Consider the following 27,249-nt stretch of genomic DNA (forward strand, 5'->3'; position numbering starts at 1 on the left):
GGAGAAACCGACCAAAGCAGGAAGGCGAGAACTCTGTGATTTGTGAAGAAGGGAACAGGCAATTTCTCATCTGCGATCACAGAACAGAAGATGGGGATTATACTGTACCTCTGCCACAGCTGTTCCCCTGAGGCTGGAGCAGGTACTTCTGTACACAGATTAAGGAGAGATTAAATGATGCCATGTGGTTCTGAAGGTGAGGTGACGAGCCAGAAGGAAACAGGGGTGTTGCCGAAAGCCCTTTGATGACTGTGGGCATATGAAGGGGCTTTAATCTGTGAAAGTAAGGCCAGCCCTGAATACTGTAGGTATAGAGTGGCTAAGAGGAAAGGGGGAGGAACTGAGCATGTGCAGCCCCTCTATATATATGTATGCATGTAGAGAGCAGGAGGATATGTGACTTGTGCTGAGAGCGGTGTGCATGCAGAGCCTGCATCGCGCAGCTGTGCCTCACACACACGCCGGAGAGAGCCGGCAACTTTTCACCAGAGAGCAGCAGGGAAGGAGGGCTTTTTCTCTGTCGTGTGATTGAAAAGTGACGCTCGGGGTGCTCTGCTGTTGAGGCACAGGACACTGCACTAGGAAGACTTGTTTGCTCCTTTCATTTTTCTTTGTAGAACGCATTTTTTTCACCTTTTGTTCAAGTCTTTGGAGAAAAGGTGCCATGCAGTCGATCCGGAGGGGCATCTCCTGCCCGCCTCAGGACCCCAACTGCACCCGCATTGTGGAGAGCCTGTCTGTGTGGAACGAGTCCGTGGTGAATGCCTACAAGCTGGTGGAGCTGCCGCCCCTCGCCACCACAGTGAGTGCTCTGCTCTCATCATCGTTCCCCTAGTGTGACCCCGAGAACAGGCTATGAGTCCCCTCTGAGCTGCAGCCCCTTAGGAAAACAGGGCGCTTATCCAGCTACTGTAGTCAGAGGGTGAAAGACATGAGCCGGTTGTTCAGGTAGCTAAGGAGGTGGTCGTTGTGGACTTGTTAATATTCTTCTATGGGTATTTTTCTAACAGTAGTGCCTGTTGAAAAAGTAAAGTTTGGAAGTGAAAAGTCTGTGCTTCACTCTTGCAAGAAGGTGCTGTCTGTGCTCTTGGTATAATGCACTGAAAAAAAATCTTTCATTTGTTGCTCTTGTGTGAAGCTTTTATTTAGTGCTTTTTATTTTTCAGTAGGCGTCTGTGAAGGACATTTTCTGTCTTTTCCCCTAGTATCAGTCTGGTTATCTGATGTGTCAGGGTCTGGACAAGAGGGTGAATTGGACGTGTGCTCATATTCTAATTTGTATTGATACTTGAGCTTTTTGCACCTGAGGAATGTGGCTCTGAGAGCGATAAAAGTTCTGCTGGTCCTGACAGTGGTCCTGGAGCAGTTTGCTGTGGTGCCCACATCTTGCTGCTCATCCACAAAGACCCAAAATTGTGATCCAAATTTTGTTGGTCTGAGAATAAACCAAATCTTTATTGGAAAGAGGAAATTCTAAATCCCCCCACCATGTCAGCCTAATAACAGTGAGTAAGAGGCAGCTGCTTAAAAGTGAGGAAGTGCTTCTTACACTTTTCTGCCGAAGTATAAAAATGTTTTATCTGCAAATCGTATCTCTTTCTTCACCCCTTGAAGTGACCACCACAGTGTGTTGTCGTGAGACATTTGGGTGAGTGTCTATATCTGTACATACATCTGCACTGTGTTTTTTGGACAGTCATCACTATTTTAATAATAGAATTAATTTCTTGTGAAGTGAAGCACAGATTGTCTTAGGTTTGTTACATGAAGTTTAAATGAAAGACAAAGCCCCATGCTGTGCTACTTTAGCACTCCTCTTCGCTGACCCTGCTGACACCCTGCAGAAATGTCCCCAAATCAGAACCACCTCAGCTCTTTTTCAGGCTTCATCGGCTCCTGAAGACTCGAGAGAGGTCATCCCACTGCCTTTTCCCTTTTTGAACAATTTCTTGTGCGCTAGCGCTAAAATCAGGGTTTTGTTTTTTTTTCTGGACACATACTGTAACAGTCTGTCATTCTCATACAGCTGTCCAATTTCTCTGAAATTCACTCATTGCTGGTTCAATTACGAATCCTACCAGAAAATACATGCCTGGCAAGAAGTGACAATAGCCTATTGTGTACATTCGCACTGCTGCTGTATAATGGACGTGGACTTGTTAGAACAGTTGATCTCTGCCTTAACGTTGTCCCCTTTGCAGTAGTGCTCTACAGGGTGTTCCTGCAGTATTCCTACAGGTAGAGGGCACTGGAACCTGCTGTAGGCTTTACATTTCTCACTGCTGGAAGGAACAAAGGCCCTGGCTCACGAGTGCAGAGGCATGTTTCACTGACCACAGACTGCATACCCTCTGTGAGATTCCTCCTGCCGCTGGGTCCTGTTTAACCTTGCATGGAAGGACGAGTTGTTCTGGGTGGATGCACGCAGGTACACTGATATTGACATCTCAAGCACCTCTTTATCTCTGGTTTTAATTGCAAAAGGTCGTACTTCCCTCTTCCCTCCACCATTTTATTTTCAACGTGTAATTTGCATTTTCCATCTTAGATTGATTGATTTGTTTATGGTGAACAATCTACGTCATCGGGCCCCTGTAGGCCTGATCAATTGAATAACCTTAAACATTCCCAACCAAATGGGTTTGGTTGGATGAGTCAAGGCATTATCTCTCCTACCAATGACCAATCACTCCTGTCCGGCTGCCCCGTACTGGACAGGTTCACATGTGACAGAGGCTGCTCTTCTGGCAGGATTTTCAGCTGTGCTTATAGCTAAGCGCAAGCTGGACTGGTGTGATTTGTAATTGTACAAATGATGATGACATAGCTACAGACTGCGATCGTCAACTACATCAGTGTGAATCTCATGTGTGATCTGCACTGGCCTGATGCCCATGGTTGGTTCTACACCATGTCAAGCATGTGGAGCAAGCTAAGTTACAGCAGTGGTTCCTTTAACGTGAAGATCTGTATTCTGCGTTGTAGGTTAGAAGGTTCTTTCATGTCTCTACTTCTGCTTGGCCTCATGCAAATAATATTTCTGGAAGTGGATGAAGATTTCTTACATCATTAAACACCCATTTTAAAGTGTGAAAAAATATTGGCTGTCAAGAGATGGCATTTGATCGGAGGATGTTTTTCCATATGAGTCTTTATCTTCAGCTTTGCACAGGCAGGCTGCCCGGGAGGGTAGTTCAGTTGATTCTTTCCAGACATTGCAGATCCCAGCTTCACAGTTATTCTCAGTGCAGAAGACAGGTGCTGAATTAATTCATGTAATGTTTGTCAAAAATTAAAATAAATGGCAGATATACTATATGTATCTACAGTTTTTGCTCATTTATGTGTCTGGACTCACATGATCTGCCACTAGTCAGAATGAACAATTTTATCACAAGAGTTCACACCAGATACTACATCAGTAATTAACAGAAAATAGATAATTTAAAAAAAAATTAATATAGAAATAAAAAAAATGTTAAAACATACAGTGTTGATTGGCTATTAAGCCACTATATCAGATTAGAAACCATTTAACAAAACAAGCCGAAACGTTTTTCTTTTCTTACCATCAAAAAAAGAATCATTGCTTCTTTATTTCAGTTCATGTTCTTATTTTATTTTCAAGCTTTTCATCCAGTAATGTTTTTGTCATGTATCATCAGTGAAAGGCTGGAGACGTATGAAGCTCAATTCTTATTGTTATTAGATACCAAATTATTTTTGCTTGACAGACAAGTTAAGAACAAACTTCATTGTCAACATTCCTTTGCATACTGTTCAGTGGGGGGAGCAGTATGGTGGAGTGGTGGATATTGCTGAAGTCTCACAGCTATTGGGTCCTGCTTTCAGTTCTTGGCACCTTCTGTGTGGAGTTTGCATGTTGTCCCCATGCTTGCTTGAGTGTTCTGATTCCTGATTCCTCCCAAAGACATGCTGCCTACTTGTACTTATTGTCTCTAAATTGTGCCCTGGAATAAACTGGCATTCTGCCTGGAGTGTTGTCCTGCCTTTCACCCTACCTCCCAGGACAAAGTCCAGGAATATGCAGCTTTCTGTTTTCTAACAAATCGCTAAATGTGTTCCATTCAATGAAAAGTTTTGTTCTCTTACAACAAAGACTTTGTGTAATTCATCACAAAAACAGCCAAATACTAAAAAATATTAAACAACAATCTTTTAATTTAAAATGATCTTTTCCCTTCAGTAGAAATTTTCAGCCACCTGCATGGATGGTCTTCATTCCTGCTGAGCTCTGAAAGTCAATCTCGGGTTAAGTATTTTCTTTACAAGAACTTGTTAAAATATTTTCCTAGTGATAATAACTAAAGTTTTTAAAGCTCACTGTAAAACCACCAGGATTCTGTCCTTGAGAGCCTCACTTACATTTCCCATCTCTACAGCTTTATGCATCTCAGAATCCAGGTGAAAAGTCTCAATATAATCAAAATAATGCTTTTGAAGCTGATGGCTGAAGGGTCTCCTCAAATCCTACCGCACTGTGGCTCAGCAGAACCAAAGTTAAGCAGGCCAACTGTGTCTAACTTTCAGCAGGGTCATAAATACTTACAGGGAAACAGCTCAGGTTCCAAAGCAGTGGCAAAATGTACAAAAAGGTAGAGTAAATCATGTGAACATGCATAATAAAACAAAAAAATTGAAACATGATATAGTATGCATGAAATATACAGTAAATCATTCAAGGTGAGTGACAAAAGTTGGTATTTAAACTTGTGGCTATTCCTACAGAGTCATTTTACTGTAGGAAAATGAGAGGGCCTCCTAATCTCCAGAAGCAGGTTGGCTGGTGGGCTGGTTGCTGGTGGCTCCTGGGCTCTGGTTGCCACAGTCCTACTGGAAGTGTTGGGGGAGGGCTTACTCTTGTGGAACTGCAGTACTGAGCATATTACAGAAGGAAGCTTGGAAGCTCTACAGCAATGAATTCTCCCTCGATGGGCGGCCCTCAACAGGGGTCTTGCCGGCTACGCTAAAGAAGACCATCAGCCAAGGCAGTCAAGATCCCTGTTATGTGCAGGGGCTTATTCGTTACAGTATATTTATTTGGTATTTATAGAGGCATGGAAAAAAAGGCTGTTTACTGAACTGCCATTGCAGACTTGAGTAAAATGCAACACTCACAGAAACTCACTCATAGCCTCTGGAAACAGTCTTGGAAGGAGTTTTGTCCATCTAACACAGCGGCAGGTTATGTGTTAAGTGCTTTGTGTAAAAGTGCTTTGAGTCATACTCTGTATGAGTTTAGTTTTACCTGCTGAGTCTTGTGTGTTAGAAATTGACTGCAGAAATAAGATCAGGGTTTGATGGATTAGGAACCAGGTCTGTGATTATCCCACTGAGGACTGGAGCCTGTGTCTGCTGCAGAGGAAAATATGCTGGGAAGGTTTTACTGTCATTAAGAGAGGCTGAGTGCACTAACTGGGTGAGCAGTTGCTGCAGGTGGTCACAGAATTTGTAGCATCTGCTTGTAGGCTGGAACTTTCACCGTGAAAATGAAATCCTATCACTGTGATAGCTGTGGAGTCTGTCATGATCACTACCAGGCATGCGGAGAAAACACACCATGCTTCTGCCTCCACAGCCAGCAGGCTGTTGATCATTTAACACACACTGTGAGCCGCTCTTACCCCCTCAGATGAGGCCGTAGAGCAGGGATGTGAGAGGTTTGTGTTTAGATGTCTGCTGCTGGCATTATGCTCGTTTACCTGCCCAGTCCCATCTGGAGTGAACACAAACCATCCCACAGTGAAGTACTTTGTAACTACCCATTTGTCAACAGGGCACAAAAAGGGTTTTTCAAAATATGGTAAAATCTGTATGTTACAGTATGTGGGTCAAACTTCAAAATGGAAAACATTTTTTAAAATGTGCACATGCTGACAAAGGAACACAATCTCTTACAGTACTAAGAGCAGCGCTCATCACTTTTTTCCATGCACTCCATGGAAAGCTCATAACTTCTCAAGGATAGGGTTTTGTTTTGTTTTCCACTCCAGAAGATCACTGAGTCATATCTGCAGATAAATGAGAGAGACACAAATGCCTGTGCACACTGGCAGACGAACTGTGGTCTTTTATAATCATCTGAGGCACCAGGCTTTGCGATTGCTTTAAACATGTGCTGCTGTTGTCAACCGTAGTTGCTTTTTAAAGGATCTAAATTGACTACATTCCTGTTTTTATAAGGCTGTTCTCTCAAGTCTCCCATAGGAATGAAAACTTCTTCTTTCTGTAAAAAATTTTGAAGGCCATTTACAGTAATTAAATCTGCCTCACAGCGGCAACAACAACAACGAAAAACAGAGGGAAATTTCTTATCGGAGTGAATGAATCCTCGGCGCACACGCAAGCAGAGCGCATATTTCACACCGGTGACGGGGGGGACGCTCAGCGGATCGACAGTTATGATAACGTCGGGCAATTACCGCAGAGCAGCAGGGAAAAAGAGAAACAATCGTAATGAAGCAAATTAAATGAACATCAAACAAGTGGCTTGTGCGCGCTGTCTGACGCCTGTAGTGCGGGATCCCAGCTCTCTTCCACAGCCCGTAACATCCACCTGTTCCGGCAGCGGAGCTCCAGCCTGCCGCGCGGCGGGTGGCTCGATTTTCTCGGGCAGTGAAAATGGGTTTCTGGCAAAACGTCGCGCATCAGCGTGGCCTTCATACAAGCGGGGTTGTTAGTATCTTTTAGTTACTCATGACCATTTGTGAAACTTTCAAGACTCATAAATATATATTTTGTGAATAAAGAGAGATTGTAATGATTCTGCTTAGCTTTTTATTTTTATTAGGTAGAAAATGGAGCTCTTTGTTTCCATGCTGTACTGTAGGTAGGGATATACTGTATTGTATGCAGTGAAAGCGTTGGTGCCTGGCGTGTGAAAGCTAGTGTGTGAGAGGGCTGCACACCTCTCTCTGGGGTTTCTATCTGTATTTCCTTTTATCCTGCTCAGGTTGCACAGTACATTTTATACTCAAGCCATAGATGTATTATAGATTTCTGCTGTGTTAGAAAGGCAGTTTTGATATTATTATGACATGTATACAGAAGGTATTATTAGATATTGTACATATTATTTATATAACAGTAAGCACAAAATGTAGCAGACACAAACAGCATTGCACATTGTGATAACAGAAACCCTGGCAACATGTGCAGTTAGTGCCCCAGTTAGTGATTCAGCTATGCAGTGTCCCAATCAGAGATTCAGCTGTGCAGTGTCCCAGTCAGAGATTCTGATATGCAGTGTCCCAGTCAGAGATACAGATGTGCACTGTCCCAATCAGAGATTCTGATGTGTGCTCTCCCAGTCTGAGATTCTGGTGTGCGCTGTCCCAGTCAGAGATTCTGATATGCAGTGTCCTGGTCAGAGATTCTGATATGCAGTGTCCCGGTCAGAGATTCAGCTGTGCACTGTCCCAGTCAGAGATTCAGCTATGCAGTGTCCCAGTCAGAGATTCAGCTATGCAGTGTCCCAGTCGGAGATTCAGCTATGCAGTGTCCCAGTCAGAGATTCAGCTGTGCACTGTCCCAGTCAGAGATTCTGATGTGCAGTGTCCCAGTCAGAGATACAGCTGTGCAGTGTCCCGGTCAGAGATTCAGCTGTGCACTGTCCCAGTCAGAGATTCTGATGTGCAGTGTCCCAGTCAGAGATACAGCTGTGCAGTGTCCCGGTCAGAGATATAGATGTGCACTGTCCCAGTCAGTGAATGTAACCTGTTTATGTACAAATACCAGGAGATTGTGCTGTGCAGGTCTGATTCTCGTTTTGTTTGCTTAAACCCACAGAGAGAATGTTGCTGGTGCCTGTGATGCACTAGTAATAAGTGTCCAATTTGTTCTGCTCTTCTGCCTTTCAGGCACAAGAGTAATTGTGGAATTTTAGAACGAAAGACTCAGCTTCCCATAAAATGTTCATTGTCCTTCAACCTTGTGATCCATTATGAGAAGTCTGGTGGGTTCATGTACAGTAAATAGCTAAGTGGCAATCCACTTAATGCCTTGAAAGATAAGGGCAAGGAATTTGAGAATTGTACCAATATTTACTGGGAGCCAGTACCTGGATGACTGTACAGGGATGATTAATCCACTTCTTTATTTCATTCATGCAAACTCCATTTTTGCATTGAATTTGATGAGTTTGTTTATCTTGCTAAAAAGTATATACACACCATACTGTATACAGTATACTTAAATCACATTTTCTGGTGTACCTTTACTGTGCATATAAATGGCTTCTTCTCATTTATACCATTTTTTATTTTTTATTATTCTTTTTTAGTTTTATTATTCTTATGTTCTTTTTTGTATTGAAAGTACTGTAACTGATTTTAATTTCTGGCATGTGAAACAAGAGTTGCTTAGAGAAACCTAGAATTAATTTTGTGGCACAGCCTCGCCTGCTGTTGCAACAAATGAATTCATATTACATGTTATCACAGACTCTAAACAGGTGCCCAGAATGGCTCTTTTCCTCAACCGCAGTGCACATGCACCATTTTAAAGCAGCCAGTCAGTCCTACCCTGCATGTTTTTGGGAGGTAGGAGAGGTGGGAGGAAACCAAAAAACTAGGCTAAACCCACATGAAACAAGGAAAGCATGCAAACTCCACACAGAAAGTCATAAATCAAACTCAGGGCCTTGTAGTGGTAAGGTAGTAAAGCTACTCCCACACCAGCATGAAAAATACATCAAAGGTTCATCATCTCATTGGGAAGCTAAAGAAAAAACGGCTAACTCAGAACAGATTCACCCTTTGGAGCTGGGACAAACCTGCACAGGAGTGTTTTGGGTTCTGTGGTCCAAGTGAGCTTATGAAAGCAAGCACAGAAAAGCTTTGTTCCTCTAAGAAACAGCCGTTCAGTACCCCAGTACCTTGGCCTGCCTCCAGCAGTTGGACACAACAATAAAGAGGCTGATTCCTCAGAAAGGACAAAGTATTCCTACATCCCTGTGAGTTATAGAATGAGCCAAGAAGTCCATTTTATCTGACTCTCATCAGAGACGAGGTGATTTCTTGGCATTTACTAAAGCCTGTGCTGCATCCAAGGCACCAGGCCTCTGTGAGCCAGCAAGACTGGTTCTGTGGTTCTTTGAATTTCTTTCTCATGGCTCTCCTGTCATGTGGCCTGTCTGTCCTAAAACAAGGAGTCAACACAAGCTAATAATCTGCAGTTGTAATTGTGACCGTAAATTTGATAATCTGATATTCATCGGTGTGATGCCCAAGGCTAGACATGGATATTCAGTCTGCTTTTCTTTGTGCTTGGTGTTTTTCCAGAATTCACAATTCAGTTGTACCAAGACTGCTGATTTTAATCCCAGGGATCTGTGGTGCTTCTCATTGCTGGATTCTTAGTCTCGTTTATTAAATCCAAGGAGAAATGATCCATCCTAGTTGTTCTGAGCTCCCAGGTCTGAGCGTGCTCAAAGGAACAGCTGGTGCAAAGTTGTAAACATTGGCATGATTGTGCCACTGCTCCTTTTAGGAGTGACACAGTCTCTATAAAAGCCCATTAACTATTGATTATCAAACTCAAGATCTGTTGATTATAGAGTAGCTTATTAAATAAGACAGTGGCTGTCAGCAGTGCATATCCCGGCAGGTCAGCTCTTTCCGTGTCTTGTGTGAGTGGTCCATATCTGACTCTACATAGAAAGCACAGGTAAAAGAGTAAAAGCCTCTGTGGTTGCGGGAGTGCAGTCTTCTGTGTCCAGTTAATCTGTGATTCCACTTTTATTTGTTTATCTATTCATGGCACACAGGCCCAACCGCCAGTTGTGGTGATGTCTGTGCACTGAAGTATAATCTTCCCCATGTCTCATGAAAAACAGCATCTGATAAAGGTGAAGGAGGTCTTTAGCAGAAAATATTGCCTTTGCTTACAAAACCTTTCAATTAGGTGCTGGGAGAAGAAATAAGTAGCTCCACCAGTAAAGGCAAAGGGCTTATCCAGATGTTACCTACCTGAGTCTGGATAATGTCATTAGCCAGCTGTGGTCAGGATTCGCCTGAGGCTTGCACTGTGGTCTGGCTGGCACTTTGGGACATTTGGAAATGGGGGAGTTCCAAATGTTGGAACAGGGGAAGTGGGCAATACAAAATGAAAAATAAATACAAAAATCTTAGCTTTGTTTCAACACCTTGACCAAAGTTCTGCCTTTACATGCATGGAGACTTAATATGTTTGCATCTGGGGTAACACCAAACTCAATACAATGCAGACTCAGTCAGAGAAGAAATTGGTTTCTGCTCATGTGTCTGCAGGGCCAGAAGCAGACTGTCATCTACTGTATAATAATGAGCAACTTTGTTTATTATAGACACAATTAGAGTTACATGTAGGCAAAAACAATAGAGGCAAGTATAGAAAAATTAATACAGGAAATTAAACAGAATTAAAATAGACATCAGTCAAAAGATCTGAGTGGGCTTTGAGATGAAATTTGATTTAACAGAAGATCTAACAGAAGACCATTCTACAGCCTTGGAGCAACAGTTCATAACCCTGGTCTCCCAGGGTTCAGATGCTCTTTTGGCAACTGAAAGAAGTCCACAGTGCACAAACAACGTGTACTGTAGATGTGTAGGAAGCTAGCAGTTCACTGATAAAAGCAGGAGCCAGTTTGGAAGGCTGATGTTTACACCAAGGACAAGCAGGCTTATTTTAATTCGGCAGAGTTATGTGATTAAATAGAAGATCTTCATTCCATTACAAAAGGTGATGTATGGAACAATAGTCCTCCTTGAGGGTAAACCAGAAATTCAGTTATTCTTTATTTTACAAGCATTATTTGAAATTTGATACTTGAAAGCTCCATTCCTTTTTTTTTAACGGTTTTCCTGTAGTTTGACCATGTGTTCACAAGCTATTTGCTCTGTCTTACCATAGTTTCTTCTGGGAAAGCTTTGGTGTGTCATGATATCACAGTAAATGCCTATAGGGGCTGCCAGCCCCTGATAGAAAAGAAATTGGCCTGACACTATTCTTTCTACACTCTGGTGTAGAATGAAAAAAAGATAATGAAGTCGGTGTATTGAAGTTGCCCACTTTTTGTTTTCTGGAAAATTATTAAGAATGTGGAGATGAGAAATAGGTTTTTATACTTCATCTGTGATAAAGGTTTATGTAATCCTAACATTTACTGCAATTAAGGTCACAGTGTTCGTACAGTACGTGCAGATAGCTGCAGAGAAGGATCCATTACTTAAACATGGAATTTACACTGAATTGTGTTATTTGGGCAGATTGGAACTTGCAGTCGGAAGAGACTGTGGCTATTGATGGAAAAGATTGACTCCAGTACAGTATATCTCAAAGGAGTCCTGTCAGATAACCAGATGAACTGCACTGAAACCAATGTCTTCAGTGTTTCAGCACTGAGGTGTTAGGTGTGGGCTGAGTTCTTTCAGTATCAGCTCAGCTATTTGGAAGAGCTTTGTGCACTGGCTCTGCATTTGCAATAGCTAATTGTCTGCCTATGCTGATGTTCACCTTGCTGTTTTGCTCAGATCAAAGAACTTGTACAATAACACCTGACTGTTGGTCATTAAGAAGTGTACTGAGAACATTCAGTCCCTTTCAGCAGTAGAGAACAGCTCACGTGCAGTTTATAGTAGCTTCAGTTGCTGTAATCCCATTTAGAATATGTGAGCATTCTTGTTGCCCAAACTAAGCTAAATTACCAACAGTCAAATTTGTTATTGCAGTGGAAATCACTAGTGGAATGAGAAAATTGATAATGTTAGTAACATGCCTGTATTGGATCTCCCAACTGTTACTTTGGCACATACTGTATACACAGAGTACAGTGCAGTATACAGTATATACAATAGATTTACTGTATTGTACGTTCTTTTCTTTTAACTCAATAAGATAATAAGAACTTGATGTTAAGAGATACAGGTCTAATGCCATTCCTCAGCATTGACTTTAAATATTAGCTTAAGTTAATTGCAAGCCACCATTACAAACACCTCTGCAGTAACCTAATTAGAAATGAGAGGTGGGAGGAAGAGTTAATCAGGTTTGCAGAACACTCAATTCCTCTATCCATAATCTATTATCTCATCCTATAGAGGGTAGCAGCGAGTCAGAGCCTAACCAGGCAGACACTGGGCAAGGCAACAATTTCAAAACACATTTATGACAAGAAAGTGGAGGGTGAAGGAAGGGAGTAGACAAGAGTCTTCAGGGGATAACAGGGCTCTGAAACTGCGTCTTATAGCTTTTTTAATGTGCAGAGCTCTGTTGGAGGAAATGACCTTGGCTTTTTGCCTTGTCCCAAGGAGCAGAAGTCAGACATCTTTAATTGAAAGATTGCATGTCCAGTTGTCTGCTCTTTTCAAATATTAATACCCATCACAGCAAGCTGCTCCTTGGAGATAATTGTGTAGACAGTGCAGTGTCCTATATGTTTAAAGTCATTTAACAAGTGATCAGGAAGGGTCGGGGTGCGAGCTGTGAACTCTAGGTCGGAGCTGTGTGTCTGCTTTTTTTCATTTTGCCCCTGTGTGTTTTGAATTTTTTATGTGAAGAACAGAGTGGTAGCCCTTTACAAACATTCAGTAGCCCCTGTTGTGAGGGCAGCTTTATTTTGCTGACTGAAGTTCCCAGATACCATCCTCTCCATTCCCTTCAGTGGAACAGTTAAGATACCAGTGGACAAATCTTCTGTATAATGTCAGTTTACCATGTTAAGTGAGCATATTTACCTCTCGTCTATATTTTATGTTCATTTACATAAGGCCATTCAGTGCATCCATTTGGCTGCTAGTAGTTAATTTATCCAAGACTCGAACGCAGCCATTTTGTGAAGGAAAGATAGAAAGATTTCTTGAAAGATGTCAGCAACACACAACAATTCAAGTACCATAGAGTGTTTCTGAATCCAAAACCTGAGCACAAGGGACTTGAAAAGGTCTAATCAAACAATCAGTTCTATGAAAGGAATTGAATAGCCTGGGGGATTAAGAGAGGTGGGATGGCACCCAAAAGACACAGGTGTCATCTTGGACCAGAGTTGCAAACACCTAGTCTTGTGGTCTAGAGTGTTGAAATGAGATGAAACAATTTCAAATCAGCAAGATCATTTTGTGCAAGGGAGTAATTGAAATCATTTCTGTCAATGCAACTCCTCTAGTCTCCTTTCAATCTGTGTTCTGTGGATTGTTATACACATCATGTTTCTGTTGCATGTTGTTCATTATTACTTATTCATTTGACTGCTGATGATTCTGTCCAGGGAGGATTATAAACAAGAGTGGGAAGGACTTGAGTGAGGATTTATTTTCCCAAAAGAGAAAGAACTCCTCCGAGTCTGTTGAATCAAACTGAGCCAAGTGCTATAACCACAAATCCGTGACAATAGACACATGGGTTTATGTTTGACATCCAGGGTGACTTGTTGCTAGATTTACTGTAGATAAACGCAGTGCAGGGTTTGAAGTTGAAAAAATGGTCTTGCATGCATAGTCTCCCTTGTGAAAGTTTGGCAAAGTTGGGCAGCAGTAAAGGTACAGGTGGAACCTGAAAGGTGTAATCATGCACTGGTGGAACCAGAAAGGGTTTCATCCATTCCCCTGTGGTCTTGGACCTTGCAACTCTTAATACTCAAAATGCAGTATTGTTTATTATGTATATAGTATTATGTGTAGTGACCAGAAATTATACTGTTCAGTCATACAGGCAATGACCCCTTCTGAAATATGCTCATGACTTTATCTTTTTCCAATCATTTATTTGAAGGATTTGCAGCTGCCTAATAACCTCTAGTTACAAACAATTCTGCATGGCTTGAAATACACATAACACTACCGTATCTGCCTTTTGGTAAATGACACAGTGTGAAGCTTGTCTTCGATTAAAGCTCTGTTGCCTGGCTTAGCATGTTGTAAAGCTGTGTGAGCTTTGAAGGATTGCTGAACATATTCCTACAGTATATGCAGTTTTCCTTTTTGAGGCTTTTGCAGAAATAAATAAAATATGTGTCAGAAGCTTCTACTAAGCCCCATTATGCTGTTGACCTTGACAATACAGTAGCTGGCAATTTTTCCTGAAGAAATAAAAGCATTTCTGACTCACTGCTTTCTCTCCTGCTTGGTGCTGGTGCTTTTCAGATTGCACCTCTGTATCAGTTCATGACTGCTAATTGTTTTAATTATGTTTTCATCTATTGGAAGCATGTGGTATGGCCACATGAAAAAAAAACAATGCCAATTTAATTGCAGTGGAGATTGTTAGTGCAGTGCTTTTCATGTATTGTTAAATGCTTCTTCTCATTTTCTCTGCCTGACAGTAACCTGACTCTGTAAGTCCAGTGTAGCTCTGAGCTTGAGTACTGAATGCCAGTGAGGGGAGATTCAGATTTTATTGGGGTGCACTGCTGATGCAAAACTGCCCTCCAACATCTGTCTGCTGAGTATGGGTGGCAGCTGTGTTTCCTCTAAGAATTCCCTTAAAGCTTTCTCACACAAAACATTCCAGGCTGTGCAAATATTTAGAAGGTAAAAACTTCAAAAAAACTACAATCATCCTGGTGGACAGAGCTGTGCACTTTGCAAATAAGTTGTTCTTTTTGAGCAAAAATTTCTGTAAATCAAATGATTTGGGTCAATAGTCCCTGGATGATTCTTTATTTGATTTGCAAAGTAACGCAGCTCAGTGACTGGAAACGATCATCAAGCTCAGCGAGTCAAAGCAGGAGTGTCAGAGATCAGAGACAGAGTTGAGGAACTCAGAAACGCAAGTCCAATGTGATAATATTAGGCAACTGCACATTGTCAGTCTCCATGAAAACACACAGTCATCAGGTTAATTATAATAAAGATGTGTGAGGATCTGTGAGCTGTGTCTGCAGAATGTACTTTTATGGGTATTTCAAATGGCTGTATTGAATCAACTTTCCAAAAATTCCCAAATTACATCAGCCTGTAATAAAAACACTTGGACATACCTACTGCAAGAGGAATAAATACAGGTTCAATAATGTATACCTTATTATGTCTTCAGCGATTAATACAAATAGGTTAATTAAAAAAAATGTGGTCTTGCCCTGCACCTGTTGCTTGCTGGGATAGGTTCTGGCTGCCTTGTGACTCTCAAGTACTGTATAAAGTGGTTTGGAAATTGGAAAGATGGATTTATTTTGCTGTTTTGCTGCTTTTCCCCCTGCTAGACAACTGTATACTGTACAACAAGCAGGAGTTTACTCTCATCAACGAAATGGTCTATATATAATTTTTCCTGTAGGATTTTCGCAAGAATATAAGTAATTTCTCACACTACATATCTTTCCATGTAGAAGATAGAAAACTATCAAGATTTTACATTCCACTTCACTTAAGAAATCACCAATCCTAGTTTCAGTAATCATTTCTTTAAATATGATACGCAGTGGTTCTGGATCTTTGGTCCTTTAGTCTAAATCTGAATTAGGGAAATTAGTAATAAGCTGTTCTACAAGCCCAGTATGAGATAAACGTATGGTCCAAGTAGACAATACTGCAAAAACTAGTTGTTAACAACATTATGTGATGTGATCACCAGCTATATTAAATATTGCACCGACATTTGTGTACCAGAAAAGAAAATTAGGACATTTCCCAATCAGAAACAGTGATTCAACAATGAAATTTGCAATAAAATAAAAGATAGATCTGCCGCGTTCAAATTGGGTGAAAAAGAGCTGTACAGGGAATTACAGTATGCATTAGAAAAAGCCAGAAAATGTACTCAACGGAGCTACAGAGTGCAGCTTGGAACGCAGTGCGCTGAGACCCGGAGGCTGTGGCTGTGGCTGTGTGTCAGTCACAGGCTACAAGGCCTGCAGCCAGGAAATTGACATGAATTGTCAACACATCCCTGCCTGATGAGCTGAACCATTTCCATGCCCACTTTGATACTCTGAACACAGACACTGCTGAGAAGACCTCAAAAGTACATGGCGAATTTGTTTAGAAACTCTCAGAACAGGACATGCAGAAGACTCTGAGTAGGGTGAAAATCCGTAAGGCTGCAGGGCCTGATGGGATACCATCCCACGTCCTTAGGATATGTGCAGCCCAGCTGGCCACAGTGTTTATGGATGTGGTTACGGACTCCCCAAAAAGACAAAAGCGATGTGCCTGAACGATTACTACCCTGTGGCATTAACATCTGTGGTGATGAAATGCCTGGAGAAGTTGGTGTTGTCACACATCAACTCCTCCATCACAGCCCTGGACCCCTTGCAGTTCACCTACCAGAACAGATCAGTGGATGATACTGTCTCCCTAGCTCTACATACAGCCTTGGAACACCTGGACACTAAGAACTCATATGTGAGAATGCTGTTTATGGACTACAGTTCAGCATTCAATTCCATCATACCCAGCCAACTGGTGACAAGGCTCAGGGGACTAGGACTGTGCAACTCTGTCTGCAACTGGCTGCTGGACTTCCTAATCAAGAGACCACAGGTGGTGCGGATAGGTAATAAAACATCAACATCACTCATCCTGAGCACTGGCACCCCACAAGACTGCTGTCAAAGTCCAAGGTTGTACTCCCTATTCACTCACGACTGCACAGCAAGACACAGCAACAGCCGCCTCAATAAATTTGCAGATGACACCAATATAATAGGCCTGATCAGCGATGATGACGAGTCCACTTACAGGGATGAAGTCTTACAGCTGCTGAGGTGGTGTCATAGCAATAACCTGGACTTGAACATAAGTAAAACAAAAGAAATTGTGGACTTTCAGAGACACAGGCCGCACACTCAAAGCCCACTCAGTATTGATGGAACAGAAGTGGAAACAGTCATCAGCTTTAGGTTTTTGGGAATTCACATTTATAATGACCTAGCCTGGACTGTGAACACAGACATTATCTTGAAGAAGGCTCAGCAGCGCCTCTATTTCCTGAGGTGCCTCAAGTGATGGGGGATGCCAGTATCTGTGTTGATGAACTTCTACTGCTGCAACATCAAGGGCGTCGTCACCAATGGGATCACCGTGTGGTATGGCAACACCTTTCCTTGAGAGAGAGAAAGACACTGCAGAGAATTGTAAACCTGGCCCAGAAGATCATCAGCCATGGTCTCACAGAGATTAAACAGCTCTATGAGAACCGCTACTGTGGCAGAATTCTGGCCATGACAGAGGACAGTCACCACCCCAGACATGAGCTCTTCACCCCACTGCCCTCAGGCAAGAGATACAAGAGCATATAGACTCTTACTGGATCTAGATTCTTCAATAGCTTCTACCCACAAGCAGTGCGATTGGCAAACACATTTGGCCTTGTCCCTCGGACCACACCTACACCATCTACCTCATTGTATTTTTATTTATTGCACGTTTGCAGTCATTGTTCACGTCTGCATTGTTTACATTCGAACTGTTTACATGTTTACTTGTACGTTGTCTACTGTTTGTTTGTATATTGTCCTGATGCACTGTCTGCACTTTCTGTCTTACACTTTTTTTTAACAATCAAGAGACTTTCTGTAAGAATTTCATTGTACCAGTACATGTACCGGTTACACATGGCAATAAAGTTCAAGTACTGTAAGTGTTGTTACGCCACTGCAAAAGACATAAATCATGTTAAAAGTGAATCAACCTTGCCCAAAATGTTCTTGTGTAAATTAAAATTATTCTATACTAATACACTGTATGATATGTAATATGTAATATATAATTATGCCTTATTGTAGTTTAGACACTTTTTGGGCCCAAGTTGCTCCAGCATTGACATTTGTGTGCTCAGTGTGAAGGAAGTTACGGGAGTGTCCTTTCTCTATGGTAGTGCTCTGAACTGGACTGGATGGCACTCAACCTTCTGTTTTAAGAGCTAGAGATCCAGATTCTCCGGATTTTTATAAAATGGAAAATCCCTACTTATTTTTCCCTTTATCCTCACCATTTTAGAATTATCAATGACCCCTCCATCTGGCTGATTACAAACCACACAGAAGCCTAGAAGAGATGAGTGCAACTTTCCCACTTTTCTCTGCAGCAGAACCCCTGTGTTGGGCAGAGAACAGATAACAAGACAAATTCACAGGTGTACATGCTTTAGAGGGGCACTGTGTTCTGTGTTTGGTGAGGTATGAGGTCCCTAGATGTCTTTCACAGACCCCACCCCTGCTAGATAATAGCCTGACAGTCCAGACAGTTCTTAATATTCTAACAAACACAAAAAATCAAAGAGATGTTTTGTTCATAGTAACTGAGGATACATTTTGGTTTTATATTCTGCAAACATACACAATTTAGTGCCTTTTCAGTGAAATATGAGAGTGGTGATTCCTACATAATGGTAACAGGGAGCTTGCACAGTGATGCGCAGTTGTTTTAACCCACTCCTGTTTACAGCTGTTAACAGATGTTGTGCCTCTGAAATAAGAGAAAGCAATTTTCCCTGCATCCTACTTTCCCCTGACAGCATCAGAAATGCTTCAATCTCATATTAAACACAGAGTGCTGAACTCATTTGTGATGAAAGGGTGATTATGAAAAATGCAATCCTATATCCAGACCCTAATCCTGCTTCATGCCTTCTGAGCAACAGGATCCGACAGCAGGCAGACTCAGTGCAGGGCAGAATTAAGTTCACAGACCACCATCCAAGACCTCTTGAACTGAAAGACTCCACTGACCTGTTTCTGGAAAACTGTTGTACTGTGTCTGCTTGGACAGAGACCCCCTACTCTGTCCCAGCTTGAAGGAGTAGTTAAGATATATTAAGATATGATCTCACATTGGCAATAAAGGGAATGAACATACAGTACTGTACTGTAGCATGCCATTCTTATAGTACCTCAATACAAACTGACTAGTAAACACCTCATACCTTGGATAGGTAGATGTAGCATTAATAAATTTAGTAAATAAATTTGATTTCACCTGGAAATCTTTGTCCTTCCCACCAACAGCATGCCACTTTTGTTTCAGCGTGGTAACAGAGGAGTAGGAGACATGTCTCCCTCTAGAGGAAGTAGCAAAAAACAAGGTTCAAGAGTGGCGACACCACTGCCACTGCCAGTTAAGCAGATTAAGAGATATGTGAGTGCACCAAAGATTCCATGGGTCTGTGAAAGACTGCAGCAGGGGGATGGACTGTTGCAGACAGAGCTGCACTTACTTAAATAGGCTATGACTGCTACTCCTCTGTCTTTTGGGATGAAAAGCACTGGGGATGCAGCTAACATTAAAGCTGATCTGAAAACGAGTCCAAGGGACAGTGATGTTTAACACACCTGCTCTTCCTGTGGAAACTGCAATAAATATCACAACACGTGCTTGTCAGAGGCAAATAATACCAAGAACCAACCAACAGAAAACCAGGTCTGAAATAAAATGAACAAAAATGAATTGGATTCTGAATGATTCTTAAGGGGAAAATGATTTTCCAGGTAAGGGGGGCCCTTTGACTAAATTGTGCTGCCCATCATGTGTAACATTCACAAGTCATTGTGAAGAGTGCACTGGATGACCATTACACCAAGGATACACTGGATCCCAGCAAGGTGGCCAAGTGGAATGATTGCTTATCTACAGTAGGGGCAAAATGGGTGAGAAAGGCAGAGGTTTGTGGACGAAACTTGGGGAGGCCCTCAGTAACAGGATGGTGATCCTCCAACGAACCTCCATGGAAATGGAATTTGTGGACTACTAGATGGAGACCTTCCCACCACACCATTTTACTGTTTGTAACAATAGGTTGGTCAACCCAAATGTCCTGATGTTCCCAATTTCCATCTGGTGAAGCAGTTTCTCACTCTTCTCCCTGATCTGCTGTGCAGTGGGACTGCACTGCAGTGGGGTGTGAAGTATGTGCCACACTATGCTTTGGGATTCTTGGTGATGAAAAATCACAATAGAAAGTCACATACAGATTTAATTGAGCAGTAGATGATGATGATAATGGTGTCATCTTAAATTGAGATATAAATGTCAGCTTCAGTTCAGAATCAGTTCAGGATTTTGTATAGACCATTCTTTGTGAGACTTTAAGGTAAAGCCATGTCCTACACACTTGTGCTAAGAGCACTTGGCCTAATTTGGTATAACAGAAAGAAGACGTGGGAAAATTAATCCTTATTGCTGCCCACTTTGAAAATGCCCTGTAGGCTCCTACCACACAGTTAGTGCTGTGTCTGTAATTCATGATTTCCTGCCTCAAGGTCTGTACTTTTAGATCCTCACATGTTCTGTTCAAACATTCTGGGCCTCTGTCTGAGCTGTGCTCATGTGATTCCACTCAACTCTTCACATACACGCTGGAGTGAGCTCTCCTCCTGATGGTTCATCTCCAGTTCACTGTTATGTAAAAGGAGGACAGCCTGGCCAGGACGGAGAATTCCTCAGATTCTTCTCTAATGCAGAGCACTGGGGGGGATCCATTCACCTGAGTGACTCTGACCTTCTGCAAATATTGACTTTAGTCTTTGTTTCTTTCCCACATCAAGGCAAGACCTTTCATCCAAAAACAGCACCATTATTATTAATATTTAAGGTCTGTGTTTTTGCGGTATGGTCTTCTCTGTAATATTGCTTTGCTTTAGAATTACCTGTGGTTTCTTGCGCATTACCTGTTAAGGCCACAAGGCCCCAGAGGACAGAGTGTGCTGGATATGGTTGCTTCTCAGTGTGATCTGTGGCACAAAGTGCAGCTGTTCAGAATAAGAAAATTCTAATTGTTACTCATTATTTTCTGATCCTGACTTTGTACATTAGCACAGTTTATAATCCAGAATAAAAATCCTAACGTTCTACACCCTTAATTTACCAATCTCCTATTGAAATGACACCCAGCTTGGGCTCTGCAAAACAGGAGTGAGGGCTTCCTGTGCTTGTGGCTGGTGCTCACTGTGCTGTGTCAGGACACTGTCAAGTGATTTCCTAATCAGAGTGCTCCGTGTTGCTGCTGCTCTTCATTAGTGCTCCTGCTGGATCTCATACCCAGAATCCTGGGTGTTCCCAGAAATCCCTGACTCCAAAGTGATATTGTAGCTTTTCGTGTCAACGTCTAAATGTATCCCTCCTCATGTCCCCTGACCTCTTAAGAAACATGCTGCTCAAGGGGAAAATTTTACATTTTGAATTTTAAATCAGTGCAGAGATAAAGATGGGAAGATCTTTCTGGTTTTGCCCACAGGTGTCATCTATACAATTACTGATTAAACCTTCTGTTTCCTGTTCATTTACTAGTTTTCAGTCCCTGTGCACACATAACTTGGATTCCTATTGCATTTAAATTAAAGATAAGCCTTTTAAGAGGGACCTTATCAAAAGCTTTCTAGAAGTCTAAATATATCGCGAGATTTGCCTCAGAGATTGTTCACAGACGACATTGTTGCTAGCAGTTTACTTGAAAACCTTCTTTTTTAAAAAAAACATGTTGGTTTTTACATACAATGCTGTTTGCTGATATTCTTATAGATTAGCTCTAATCAGTTTCCATAAAGGTAACAGAAATAAGGCTGAAAGGTACAGTACTTAGTGATAATGAAGTTGTTACATTAGGAAGAACTGTCACGATCGTAAGTCCCTCCTCTTAAGGGCGCTCCAGCTCTTTCTTATTTTGCACCTGCCTCCTGTTCCAGCCTCTCCCTATAAAAGCCAGACACTCCTACCATTCTGGCCTCAGCTTTGGAAGATGGACGCCCTGAAGCCCGCCTACCGCTTCGTGATAAGAACAGCTGAAGTGTTGACAATGTACCCGATTCCTAACTCCAGCCAGGGTTCGGGGTAAAGAGGTGTGCAAGCTTATTACCCTCCACTGTCAGAGATTAAGTGCTACTTAGTTGTCACATAAGGCTTCCAGCTGCTCTCCAGAGCAGGCTGCCTTTCATGTCGAGGTCCTCTTGAATGAAAATCAGCTACCTAAATAAGAATGGAAAAGCAGTTTAATTGGTTTCCCTTGGGGGGAGGGGGAGAAGAGCTAAAATAAGAAATCCAATCCGCCTTGGAAAAAAAAGAGGAGAGAAGACGTAGGAGGGGGTGATGGCTGGGGACAGAATGAAAGAGGGAGCTCAAGGGAGTGAGAGATGAGCAGAGAGCAGATGCAAATGAGGCAAAGGGTAGCTAGGGACTGGGGGAAGAATCTTTGTTCAAACACAAGTGTGAATTAACACAAAATAGGGCAGACCAATACAAATCTGCAGCACTGTATACAGTATTTTCTATTACAGTTTTGTGGTGTTTACATAAGACGGCACTTTGATTATATGGTAGCTCAGGATGCTTTGCGCTGATAGAGCTTTGTTCTTCCCCAAGATGCCCCACATCTTCTCATAGGTTGGATGGACTCACTTCAGCTGCTGAAGAAGTGCATTGTTCTCTGAGGTGCTGACGAGGTAGCAATTCAACTGGAAAATGGTAGCTTCCGCTGTATTTAAAATTGCAGGACTTGGCTGCCATTCTAGAGGAGCCCCCCGGGATCTGTGCACCAATCTTGAAGGATGACACCTGTAGGATGTGTAGATGCTGTCTTCTGCGGACATGCAGCAGATGTTAAGAGGTCAGCACTGTGCATACATGTGGTAACTGGTTGAGAAGTTCAATTGAGTCGTAACTGGGACTAGAGGAATAGAAAGTGACTGTGTGCATGTAAGGGGAGATGTCACTGCAGAAGAAAACTTTGCAGACAGATTCCCACAAACACCTGATTGTAGCACCTAGAAACTAATCTGTCAGAAGACAAGCAGTCAGATAATTCTGTTTACAGCCAGTTTGTAAATGACAGATATTTAGAGCTTATTTAGGAAATTCTCCAGTCTAATTCCTGCAGGCCACAGGAACAAATCAAGGAGGATGAGCTTATCATGCACCAGCACCAACAGCTAAAATCACCTAAAATAGCAAAATCCAATATTCCATTTCTAGCGTTCTCAATGTTGCACCAAGTGACACATCCTGAAATGTCAGCTTTAAATTGATATAGGCTGTGGAACAGCTCACCTGATTAAAAAAAATTCCCTTGAACTACAGAACGTGCTTCTGCATGAGTAATAAAGGGGGGGGAGATGCCTTTTCTAAAATTGATTAAATGAGCACAATGAAATAATCAAAAGAAAGACGAACAAATCCCTGCCAAATTCAAGTAAACACCACTGACAGAACCGTGACAGCTGAAATCCATAGCCCTGCATGATTTTCTCCTTAATTCCTCAGTGTTGAAAGACTTGGGATTTAAACAGCCCATTGACCAGGTGAATCTTGAGCTGCAGGCCTCTCCAACTGGCACGGCAGAGCTGGGAACAATTTCTAATAAGCTGGTCCTTGAGGGCTACACCTTTTTTATCACCATCACGTTCTCGGCCTCCTCATTGGTCTAATTACATGGTCAGCTGAGAGTTTTTCTACACTTTACACAGGTAAAGAAAAAGATAATTAGAAAACCTCTGGGAATGTGTATTGAGAATTAAGTGGCTGGGTGAAAATAAAGAAAAGTGAAAATGAGTAATCAGATACAACCTTTAGCCCAGACATTAAGGATTTTAAGTGCCTCATCTGAGCTGTTCAGCAGTCTTTTGGATGTAGCATGATAGCAGAGATCAAAGAGGTGATGGTTTGGTTGGAGGGGGGCATGGTGGCACAGTTTTTAGCATTGCTGTCTCGCAGCGCTGGGGCACTGGGGTGGGTGGAGTGGAGTTTGAGTGGACTTACTGTATGCAGTATGTTCTCACCGTTCATGTGGGTTTCCTCAGGGTGCTCCTGTTTCCTCCCACACTCTAAAGACATGCTGGTAGCTTAATTAGCTCCTGGGAAAACTGTCCCTGATGTGAATGTGTGTTTGTGTCTGTGTGTGCCCCGTGATGCACTGGCACCCATTCCAGGGTGTACCTTGATAGGTTCCAGCTCCCATACACCTCTGTACTGGATAAAGTAGCTAGAATATGAATGGATGAATGGTTGGGGTAACAGGAGTGCAGTGGTAAGGACTTGTCTATTCATATTCTATACTTTAAATGTTGTATTCCCTCCCAGATTGTAGCTCACATCAAAGGAACCTTTTGATTTTTAAATTTGTCTCCCAGTGAGCAGCATCTTTCCTTATTATTGATTTTACTCTTCACTGCTTCACATCTGGTGCCTTTCCCAGGTTTTAACAAAGCTGTTTTAATTAATAGAATACGCTTAATTCCTTATTTAGCACAACACAATAGCTGCATACATATTCACTGTGTTATTTCCATTTGGCATACATGATTATACTCGTGGTTAGTTTTTCAAAATAGTCTTTTACTGTGGATGGATATATACTGTATAGTGTTTTATATTATAAAGGAGATTTTGTACATTACTGTAACACCCATAGTACAACATTGCAAATCACTTAATGCAAGAAAGAGTTCTGTGTTTTTAAGTGCTAGTGAAATGTAATAGTAGGTCTACTTCAATCTTTGAATCATCCTGGCTATAATCATTTAGATTCTACTGCAATAAATGACAGGGATATCACCCCATGGATTGCACATGAATGAATTCAACAGCACAGTCCTGTTATTAATGACAACCAGAAGTTACTTTAGAACTCATTCCACAAGCCACCAGGAATGAACTAAAAAAAAATTCAGATTGAAATTGCTGGAGTCTGAACACTTGCATGACTGGCTTAGATTTTGGACTCTTGCACTGCTTGGTAATGAGGTCCTGCTCCTCAATCCCAGGCAGTGCAGGAGCAACAGGCCCTGCGTTTATGTGGGGTGCATTAACCAGGGACAGCTATTCTGAGTTTTGTATCTGTAGAGGTGGACCCCAGCTGGCAGAGACACAGACTCCACACATGCTGTCAGAGAATCATTTCTTACAGCTGCACAGGTCCCTGGTTCACATCCCTGTTGTGGATGATGAATAATCCTCTGCAAATTCATTCTAATTAAAGCCTAGCTCATTAAATGGCTTTGTAATTGTTGTATTTGCCTACAGAGTGTGCAATGGATTTTAGGGGATGTCTGTATAATTAAGACATTAAGTGTTATAAGGATTATACGGACTGGAATTTAAAATTCAATGGTGGAACCCCAGCAATGCTGTGGTGTCAGATTCTTCCAGGTTCCACTGGACATTACCCAGATATTTGGTCCTCTTTTGTCCTTGTAACCTGTTTTCATATTAAAATGCCCTGCATGTTTGAACAGCTAGCATAGCTACAGAATTATTCATAATTCCTGCCTGTGGCTGGAGCTGCTGGGGTTTGTCCTATTACAAAACATGCCAGTCCTGCATATTGCTGGGCTGCCTCCTCTACACTGGAATAACAGTTGGACTTCCATGAAGGCAGTTCAGGTTGTCCCATTTCAGATATGCAAGTTCTCTTAGCATTTAATAGCTTGTAAATTACCAGCTTGAAATAAACCTGAAATCATGATGGAAGCACAAATATTAAATATACAGATAAAAAAAACACATTTAAATCCTGCAAGTATTTGTCGAATAATGGTTTGAATGTAAGTTCTTTTTAATGAACAGAAATGAAAGGCGTGTTATATAAAGTGACCAGTGACAGAAATGTACAGGAGCAATCCTGTTATCTGTTGTCCAAGCCTGTGGCAAATTCCGTGGGAAGGAGGAGCCCAGTCCAGAAATGGACTTCTTTCCTGTAGTGGTGCTTGGGGCAGAGAAGTGCCTGTCTCCTGCTCTAGGGTGAGCCAGCACTGGGCACGCTCAACTGCTGCAAGCCACTCAGACTTACAGAGTAAGACCTCCAAGACAAACTCCTTCATACTGTATACTTTACTGTAACATTAGCTATCATTAGCTAACATCAGTTCAATCACCATCTACCCATACAGTATCTACACAACATAATGTACTAGTACCTGTCTCATGTAACCTTGGCCAATTAGTGTTTAGGACTACCAAAGTACAGAATGAGTCATGTGGGATGCAGCACTTTGGTAGTGCATATTTTTTGACAGGATTTGCTTATGCTCTCTACAGTACCACAGCACTGAAAGAACAGGGTTCAACAAGCAGAGGTGCAGAGTAAATAAGCAGAAGCAGGGAGCTCTGCTTAAGTTCCTGATGAAAGAATGGTAGGAGTCTCCATAGATTTAACTCTGAAAAGATTAGAAAGAATAAAAAAACATAATTCAACCACTTCCAGATACCCACTGAGACCTGTGAACTGTCTGGGTAGGTGGGATTAGTCAGAGGGAAGGTGCTTCTGAAGACAGGGGGCTGTGGTTTCCAGAGGCTCACTTGAAATGCCAAAGAGGAAAAAGAGAGGCAGTAATAAAACAATTAAGATTTGCTTTTATTAAACAGTATAGAGAACTTCTGAACATGAGAAAAGTTCTCCAAGAATGGGGCAGTATTCCCCAGCTGGAGTAACAGCTCTTCAGAAGCGCCGTCATCTTGGAGCTGAGACGCAGAGGACTTTCTGCTGCCATTATCACTTCCACCGATCACTTCCTTTTGTGAAAGTGTGCTGCTCAATGTGACAGGGGTTCTCCCTTCTGAGGCTTTCACCAACCTTAAAACATGCCTGTACTTTCCTCCAGCTGCTCTCTCATTGCTTTCACACTGCGCTGTACTACACCTCTCAGTGCTTTGCTATGCTTTAGCTAAGAATTCCAAACCTCAGTGCTTTTACTGTGCTTTAGCACAGGCCCATCAGACACACTGATAAAGGCTTTAACAAACATCAGCTTCAAGTATGCAATTTCATTTTCAGACACTCAAGTGATTTAGAGAGTTTTTGTGCCACACTGCCTATTACTAAAAGGACTTTGAAGTTGCAAATTTAACGAACTTAACAAATGGCAACATTTGTATGATAATGATGAAGACAAATGTAACCAGTGTTTCGATAAATACATTTATTGATGATAATGCAGTCATATAAAGTCATTAAAATACCAATACAAAACTGCAATAAAGTGTAATATGGAATAAAATGCACAATTTTAATTCAATTTTTATATTTACTATAACGAAACAAAACTGCTATACCAAGAAACCATGTAGGCAACAGCAGCAGCACTGTGCTGGTGACAACAGTTTACTGGTCATAAGGCACTGAGGCAGATCTCAAATGTAATTCGGCAGTATGAATGCATTCACTGGAAGAAGCACTTCAAGGTGGTATTATGGAAAAGAGGTCACTGCAAATAAGTGATCTTTCAAAGCAGTGAAATGTGTGGTGGTATTTATCCATCTCATGCAGATGAAGCTACTGGGCTTCAGAAGGAATGGACACGAGTCTCTTCTGATCTATGTAGCCCTT

General features: G+C 41.9%; 1 protein-coding gene across 1 annotated transcript in view; it reads left to right on the plus strand.

Moving 5' to 3' along the window:
• Positions 1–664: 664 nt before the first annotated feature.
• The window catches only part of opn4a (opsin 4a (melanopsin)), a 53,429-nt gene continuing 26,844 nt past the window's right edge, over positions 665–27,249 (plus strand). Inside the window, exon 1 of the mRNA XM_088916541.1 lies at positions 665–802. Within this exon, the coding sequence (XP_088772667.1) occupies positions 665–802 (138 nt within the window). The remainder of the gene's footprint in view (positions 803–27,249) is intronic.

This window comes from Atractosteus spatula, chromosome 5 (genome assembly GCF_055471065.1).
Source record: "Atractosteus spatula isolate fAtrSpa1 chromosome 5, fAtrSpa1.hap1, whole genome shotgun sequence".
Taxonomy (NCBI): domain Eukaryota; kingdom Metazoa; phylum Chordata; class Actinopteri; order Semionotiformes; family Lepisosteidae; genus Atractosteus; species Atractosteus spatula.